This window comes from Myotis davidii, unplaced genomic scaffold, assembly GCF_000327345.1.
Source record: "Myotis davidii unplaced genomic scaffold, ASM32734v1 scaffold201, whole genome shotgun sequence".
Lineage (NCBI taxonomy): Eukaryota > Metazoa > Chordata > Mammalia > Chiroptera > Vespertilionidae > Myotis > Myotis davidii.
This window is the reverse complement of record NW_006297819.1, coordinates 5,089,452-5,098,143: the sequence shown is the minus strand read 5'-3', so window position 1 is coordinate 5,098,143 and position 8,692 is coordinate 5,089,452. Positions and strand designations below refer to the sequence as shown.

The 8,692-nt window shown below is 38.1% G+C and overlaps 1 protein-coding gene and 1 pseudogene across 2 annotated transcripts in view; one reads left to right on the top strand and one right to left on the bottom strand.

The window, feature by feature from the left end:
* Positions 1–1,354: 1,354 nt before the first annotated feature.
* The window catches only part of NAA50 (N(alpha)-acetyltransferase 50, NatE catalytic subunit), a 34,520-nt gene continuing 27,182 nt past the window's right edge, over positions 1,355–8,692 (bottom strand). The window contains exons 2-5 of one of the 2 annotated variants that reach the window (XM_006773601.2): positions 7,653–7,789; positions 4,030–4,149; positions 3,326–3,392; positions 1,355–2,100 (exon numbers count right to left, since the gene is read on the bottom strand). In XM_006773601.2, coding sequence (XP_006773664.1) covers positions 1,923–2,100; positions 3,326–3,392; positions 4,030–4,149; positions 7,653–7,789 — 502 coding nt within the window. In that variant the 3' untranslated portion in view covers positions 1,355–1,922. The remainder of the gene's footprint in view (positions 2,101–3,325; positions 3,393–4,029; positions 4,150–7,652; positions 7,790–8,692) is intronic. The other variant, XM_006773602.2, reaches the window with a different exon arrangement.
* On the top strand, positions 4,831–6,323 carry LOC102760969 (annotated as a pseudogene).

Sequence of the window (8,692 nt, the reverse complement as noted above, 5' to 3'; positions counted from 1 at the left end):
AGCGGAAGCTTATCCATAAGGTAAAGGTGCTCAATGCTAAACTTTTATTCTAAGCTTAGATTTAGACTGCTGAAGTAACTGATACCCAAGAAACCAGCATGGTCTATCTACATTTTTACTATCTTAAGATTAGAACCCTATAAACTCATTCATCAACTATCTTCCTTTTCTGTATTATTGTTGGCACTCAACTAAGACTGCTGAAGTCTATTGTACTTTGTACTTTCACATTCTCAAATAAGAACTTAAGATTATAAAGTTTGTTTAAACACTGTGTAAAATAATTTTGTCATTTAACATATTTGGAGAGATGAGACTTTCACAGAATTTACATGAGGATAAATATTATGAAACAACCTTCCTTTTAAAGTCAAATGACAGAATCTTCAAATTCTATGCACTATTTTAAAGTCTAATGAGATCATTTGTTGGGCCACCAATATTGGCAATCATAAAAATTTAAATATTGGAGATGGGACTATGGAGGAAAACAAGAAAATTTCAGATGTCTCTTTTCTTACAAAGTTATCAACTTGTCAAAACCACTCCTTATGCACCAGAAAATGATCTGGCATACACCAATTCTATCAGTAGAGGTCACAGTGACATTTGCATTGGTAACACTTCTAGACTTTTACTTTTCCAAGAAAGAAGTAATATGTTTAACAATTTCCCTCCCCCGAATCCTTAAACTTAGTATCATAGGCACAGAATGTAAGCAAATCTGGGATGTTCTCCAACAGATAATAGCATAGCTATGTCGTTCTCAAAAATACTGTCTAGATACTTTCCTCATAATCAAATGCTCAGTGGCCACACTTTTAGCAGCCTGCATCAACTGACATTAAATGCATTTATTGTGCCACAAGTCCATCTAATCTTACCTTTAAGTATGTTTTAATATGTCCAATAGACAACACCTGCTTCAGGATTCTTTAGGGGTACTGACCTATAAGGACACCAACTCCATTTTTAAGGTTAGACTAACTACTGTGGGTTTACTGAAGAAAGGGGACAGGAGAAAAAAAAAGTAAGTCACAACAAACCTCTTTAGGTCAGTGTTAAAGGCCATATCTTTAGCTGGAATATTGGAAAAAAAATTAATTTCATCAGCTCACACTCTAAAAGTTAACACCACTAATAACAATCACCAGCAGGAAAAATAAACCTGCTAACAACCAACCAACCAACTCATTAGCAAAAAGCAGTTTAACTCAAATACTGAGACCAAAGTCTAACACTACCTACCAAAACTATCCCACCCACCCTCAGCCACCAATGAGGAAGGAAGAAATAATTGCTTAAACACACACACACACACACACACACACACACACACACACACACACACACACACACAAAATAAGCTTTGTATTTCTTACAAGGATAACAATAGTCCAACTCCTGAGATAGTACTTAGAAGGACAAAAGGTGGAGTTGAAGGCAATGTCTAGGGATTAGTATCCCACAAACAGTCTTGAAAAATCCAAAGTACCACAAACACACTAAACTTGTCTATGATTAGAGAACAAGATATTGCTACTGCTTTTTGTCTTTTGAAATATATATTTTGTAGGTTCTGCCCTTCAATGTGAAAGCAGGACATTAAAAAAAGTCAAAAATAAATTGAAATTGATACCCAAATTTTCAGGACCATATATCTTAACTGTGAAATAAACAGATCTATACCTCTACTTCCTATAGTCAAACCACCTCACAAAAACAAGAAAACAAAAACAACCTAAACATGATTAATTTTGAAAGTATTAAAACTTTTAGAGGAAAGTGAAGGAAAGAAAGGAGGAAAAACAAGAACAAGGAGTGGGAAAAGCTTCAAAACAAAGGGGTGGGGGTGGGGAAATCAATGGGCCTCTCTTTTATTTGGCGACAAGCAAGTGCAAGAAAGTTCATTTGTAATTTGTTCAGTTGTCTGTCTTTTGCGCATCTGCATTCTGGCCAGAAGGAACTTTGAGGTTTTTTTGCAGCACATGAGCATCTGCAGGCTCTATTCTCTTATAGTAGTTCTTCTTGGTCTCAATAATTTCAAAGCCAAACTTCCTGTAGAAGTCAATTGCTGATTCGTTGCTGATCTGGACATGCCTGAGATATAAGAAGTGTCAGAAAAAAAAATTACTATTTCATAAGCTTTTACGTGTTCCCCACAGATAGCTTCAAATTGGTTGGAGGAGGAATATTGCTGACATTTGTTAGATTTTCTTTGAAATTACTAGTAATCAACAAAGATTAGGTATTCATTTCAGAAAACCTTCTGATGATAGACTTATACTTTTTTAAAAAATATATTTTATTGTTTCTTTACAGAGAGGAAGGGAGAGGGACAGAGAGTCAGAAACATCGATGAGAGAGAAATACCGATGAGCTGCCTCCTGCACACTCCCCACTGGGGATGTGCCCGCAACCAAGGCACATGCCCTTGACTGGAATAGAACCTGGGACCCTTGAGTCCGCAGGCCGAAGCTCTATCCACTGAGCCAAACCGGTCAGGGCAGACTTATACTTTTAACCTAGTTTTTACATTTGCAAGACAGCTGGCTGAGATTAGTGACTCAATGAATAGTGATTATTCCAAAAATCAACGAAGGGCTAGCTATCATAACACTTTCTATTACAACAAGAGAAGATTCCTATAATTAAAAATGGATAATAACCACAAGGGTGATTCAAAGACCATATTAACACACATAGAAAAAAAAAAAGATAAAATAAAATATTAGGTCTCAAATGCCTGAATATATCTTTTGTGATTGATATAAAAACATGCTATTTTTTGAAAATAATTTGAGCTTTCTCAATTACTCCTCAAATAGCATTATAACTTAATCTCCCACTGTCAAAGTAAAAATGAGAATCTTAATAAACAACCCATTATTATGACCTATCCTTGGCTCTTAATCAGAGGTCTCTTAAGATCTAAGTATAATATCAGCCAGGTTACTCTGATTTTTATAATTAAACTCTGCTTCTAATGAGCACCTAACTAAGAGACTTTAATCAAAAGAGAGTGCAAACTGAGGGTTAAAGTAATATTAATGGATTCTTAAATTTAACAATTTAAATTTTAAATTATTTCATCCCTGTGACTTTGAAGCTCCCACCCCAACATACTAAAGCAAAACAAGAATGTTTTACCTCAGGTTTTTTAATCTATTATTAAAACAAAACAATAAAACATCATAACCACTACGTTTATGGTGTCTCCAAAAGACAATGAAATAAGTGACCAGAATTAAAAAATTCTGTAAAGATTTCTATTGAGAATTTATTAAACTCTTTAGATAATTATATTAAATATCACTGTACTTACAGATAGATGTTGTCAAAAGTGCCATCTTTTTCACAGATGTTTAAGACATGATTTAACATTTTAGTTCCTATTAACAAGACAAACAAATAAGTAATCTCATAAAGATCAATCTTTAAATTACACATAATGACTATCCTAACACTTACTGAGTCCTTACAGAATTTGAAGCAAACACTAGACATCCTGATTTTCTGCATATTTGTTCTCTTTCTATACTATGTATGTTTAAAACTGCTAGTAGAAAAGCAACCTTTATATACAAGACATCCCAGGTAGAAGGAAAACAGGAAAAACAAAAGGGACATTGATAACAAATCTATATAGGACTTCCAACTGAATTATGTTAATAAATAAATATTATTTTTTAAAAATATTATTATTGCTTTCAGAGAGGAAGGGAGAGGGATAGAAACATCATTGATGAGAGAGAATCATTGATTGGCTGCCGACTGCCTACTCCACACTGGGGACTGAGACCACAACTCAGGCATGTGCCTTTGATCAGAATCAAACCCAGGATCCTTTAGTCCGCAGGCCGACACTCTATCCACTGAGCCAAATCGGCTAGGGCTAAATACTCTTCACCCTATGTAATTCAGTAACCACTTCCCAGTATTCCTAAAAAAAATGCTTTGACTTACTGGGTCAGGAACAATGAATAATGTGTGTATGTTTCTTTGAAGAAAAAATAATAGTAATTTTACCTATTCCTAGCCTTCGGTATGGTGCCAGACATCCTAGTGTCATGATGTAAAGTCTCTTCTGATTCTGTGAATGATCCACTCTACAGCATACCGCACCAACTGCAATATCATTGAAATAGGCTGCCATGGAAAACATAAAGATATAACTTTCAACAGACAGAATAACACATTCTATTATGATAAGTGAAATAAGGCAGTTAGAGAAAGGTTAAGTATCACATGATCTCACTCATATGTGGAATCTAATAAACAAAATAAACTGTTGAATAGATCCAGAGAAACAGACACATGGAACCGACTGTAGAACCTCAGAAGGGAGGTGGAGGAGGGTAGGTGGATGGGAAGAGATCAGCCAAAGAACTTGTATGCATATATGCATAACCCATGGACACAGACAATAGGGTGGTGAAAGCCTGGGGAGGGGGAGAGGCTAGAAGGGTCAATTGGGGGAAAAAGGAGACATATGTAATACTTTCAAAAGTAAAGTTAAAAAAAAAAAAGGCCAGTCCCCTTAGATTCCCAAGCTCCAGTGGTCCTTAGAGGGAGGGAGCTAGGTGGTGGGTGGCTGACTGAGAATGGCCATTTTGTGTGCTCAGGCTTTGGCATGAGGCACCCCGCCTGAGGGCATTTCCACTGCTGCACTGAGAGGACACCCATCTTCCGCTGGACTTGGAATTCCTAGAGAGCTATGTTTGTGAACAGCTGGCAATAGTTTCTTAACTCCCATATCTTCGTTTTCCTTTGTGTTGCATTTCAGAACATCCAGAAACCATGAACATGAACAACATTAGTAAATGACTGCCATTTCCTTGATGAAGGCTTTACTGCCATGGACATTCTGGACCAAAAAATTAATGAAGTCTCTTCTTCTGATGATAAGGATGCCTAGTATGTTGCGGACCTGGGAGACTTCGAAAGAAAGATCTGAAATGGTTAAAAGCTCTTCCTTGGGGTCACTGACAGCAGAACTACAATGACAGTAGAACGATAGTGAAGACCCTTAGCTGCCATTGGGACAGGATTTGACTGTGCCAACAAAACTGAAATACAATTGAGGTAGAGTTTTGGGGTGCCTCCTTATAAACAAGTGTCTCAGATTAAATATGCTGCCAATAAAGGAGTCCAGATGATCACTTTCCATAGTAAGGTCAATTTGATGAAAGTTGCCAGGGCACATCCAAAAGCAAAGTTGGTTTTGTGGATTGCCACTAAAGATTCCAAAGCTGTCTGTCACTTCTGTGTTAAATTTGATGCCCTACTCAAAACAAGCAGCAGGCTTCTTTTGGAACAGGCAAAGGAGCTAAACATTGATGCCATCAGTGTCAGCTTCCACATGGAAGTGGCTGTACTGACCCTGAGATCTTCATGCTGGCCATCTGATGCCCACTGTGTCTTTGACATGGGAGCTAAGGTTGGCTTCAACATGTATCTGCTGGATATTGGTAGTGGCTTTTCTGGACCTGAGGATGCAAAGCTTAAATTTGAGATTGCTAGTGTAATCAACCCAGCTCTGGATAAGTATTTTCCATCAGACTCGGGAGTGACACTCATAGCTGAGCCAGGCAGATACTATGTTGCATCAGCTTTCACACTTGCAGTTAATATCACTGCCAAAAAAAGAACAAACAGGCTCTGATGAAGAGGAGTTGGGTGAAAAAACCTTTATATATTATGCGACTGATTGAGTATATGGATCATTTAATTGCATCCTCTATGATCATGTGCACGTGAAGTCCCTTCTGCAGAAGAGGCCCAACCAGATGAGAAGTATTATTCATTCAGCATCTGGGGGCCAGCATGTGACAGCCTCCATCACACTGTAGAGAAGTGTGGCTTGCCTAAGACGCATGGGGGACGGGATGCTCTCTGAAAACATGAGTGTTTACCCAGTTGCTGCTGCTTCTACTTTCAATGGATTCCAGAGGCCGACTATCTACTATGTGCTGTTAGGGCTCACATGGCAACTGATGCAGGAAGTCCAAAACCACGACTTCCCACTTGAGGTGGAAGAGCAGGACACCAGTGCTCTGCCTGTGCCTTGTGCCTAGAAGAGTGGAATGAAATGCCTCCCAGCAGCCTGCACTTCAATCATTCTTGTTGCTGTTATGGGGGGGTAGCTTGACTTAAGGGATTTGGCGGGGACCATTAACTTAATTATTGCTAATTTTGAAATGTAAGTGGAGATGGCACAGATGGAACAATGTGGAAGGCCTAGGCGACGGGGTCACACTTATCTGTGTTCCTATGGAAACTACTTAAATATTTTTTTATATGGATTTTTATTCAATGTTCAAACATGCCTCCATCACACTGTAGAGAAGTGTGGCTTGCCTAAGACGCATGGGGGACGGGATGCCCCTCAGCTGCCAGGCTAGCATTTGTAGCTTGTACATTGGCACACAGGCCAGAGGCTTAGTGTTGTGACCTGTTTTAACAATGAAGTACCTTGAAAATTAAGCACTGGGAACTTTTTCGTGTGTCCATTCCACATGGCTTGCCTTGCATGTGTTTTTACAAGTAGGAATCCATGTTTGCATTTCCCCAACAGCTGAGAAAACTGTCCCAGAGAACTTAAGAGTTGGTGATTTTTGTTATTTTGAAACTCCATGGTCATGCTTTTTCCTGTTGGGCATTTTTGTTTTAAGTACATGAGTCCTGCATAAAGTTTGCTGTGGATTCTTGAAAGGAGTAGTAGGTCTAGCCCAATGCAGGTAGAAGGAACAGGATGGATCAGAAAGGCCATGTCCTCTGCTGATGACAGCGGTCAGCATCTGCCATAGTGGCTCAGCCCACCCCGAATGTCCGTAGGTGGCTATGACTGGAATGCCCAGAGCCCCATGTTAACTAACTGGCCTGGTTCCATCACAGCCAGTGCCGAGGGAAGGTACACGAGGCCCTTGGAACTCTGCCCACAGAGACAAGTGACATTCCCTTCCCACCTGGACTTCACTCCAGGGCAAGTTGCGTAGTTAAAAGTCAGGTATGTAGTACAGCATTTGGCAGTCATCTTATTTTAATAAATTCAGCAACAATTAAAAAACAGCACCATTTATGAGGACTAAACTGTTGCTATCAGCATTACGTTTTTAAAAAAAATATATTTTATTGATTTTTCTTTTACAGAGAGGAAGGGAGAGGGATAGAGAGTTAAAAACATCGATGAGAGAGAAACATCGATCAGCTGCCTCCTGCACACTCCCTACTGGGGTTGTGCCCACAACCGAGGTACATGCCCTTGACCGGAATCGAACCTGGGACCCTTGAGTCCGCAGGCTGACGCTCTATCCACTGAGCCAAACTGGTCAGGGCTCAGCATTAAGTTTTATCAGCTACTTTGAATTTCAACAGCTTCAAAAACCTCCTACACCTTCTTAGAAATTTAGTTCTCATCTAGATTAAAGCGAAATATGGGAAATCACACAGGCATATACTAAATAAAAGATGTAGGATTTCCATTTAAATTTCAAGTATTCTGCCTTGATTTCTCTGAGATTTTTCTCAGAATCTGGAGCACTTCCATTTCTTCACTTGTAAAATAAGGAGATTAAACCTTCCTTCTCTGCTATTAAAAACTAAGGGTCAAGAACATAAATAAACAAATGAAGAAAAAAACCATATTATACCAAGTTTTGCTAGCTCGCCAACCTCCAGCACATCCTTGTAGAACTTGTCATTGTAGCTGACTGGAAAGATGACCTGGTTTAATCTCTTCAGCTGCTTAATATTGTGTGGTGTCACATCTCCCAGCTCGATCCGGCTACTGGAACAAACCAAAATGTACTCAATAAAATATAATTAGCTACATTTGTTAAAATGAACATATTAAAAAGGTACAAATCTTTTTTACATGATTAAAAAGTTTAATCTTTTTACAGTAACTTTTTATTTCTATGAAGATTAATACTATTTGTAAGCAGATTTTGCCAGGCATTACATCGACATTCAACTCATAGCGTTTACACACTTGTATACATTTAGAGACAAATACAGTAAACAAATATTAAGAAGTTCAGAATAATATGCTATATAAATGCAAAGTTTTCCTTGTTGTCTCCGGTTCAGAAAATTTAAAAACATCTCTTACTGATTAAAAAGAATGATGATTGATGATATCTAATATTGGCAAGATGGTAGCAAATGGGATTCTTATACTCTACTGATGGGAATGTCAGTGGCTATATCTTTAGAAGACAATCTAACACTATATATCAAAAAGCCTAAAAAGGCATCTCCTTTCTCCAAGTAATTCCACTCTAGAAATTTATTCTAAAAATATAATCCAAATTATAGTAACAGAGCTGCCAACAAAAAAATATTTTTAATAGCTCAAGTTAATTTTACTACCATAAAGGTTGATCAAATGTGGTAAGACAAACCTGAACAAACAGCATCTACATAATTTTTCTTCCTACTATCATTAGCAATATCATTAGTAGAGTTGCTTATATACGCTGTCTTCTTAAAAATTTTAACAGGGGATAAAAACATTATAAGAAGGGAGGAAACCAAGATGGCGGCATAGGTAAACATCGGAAATTGCTGCCTCCCACAACATTCAAAAATACAACTAAAAGACAAAACAGACATCATCCAGAACCACAGGAAGGCTGGCTGAGTGGAAATTCTACAACTAGAAGGAAAGAGAAAAGCACACTGAGACTCA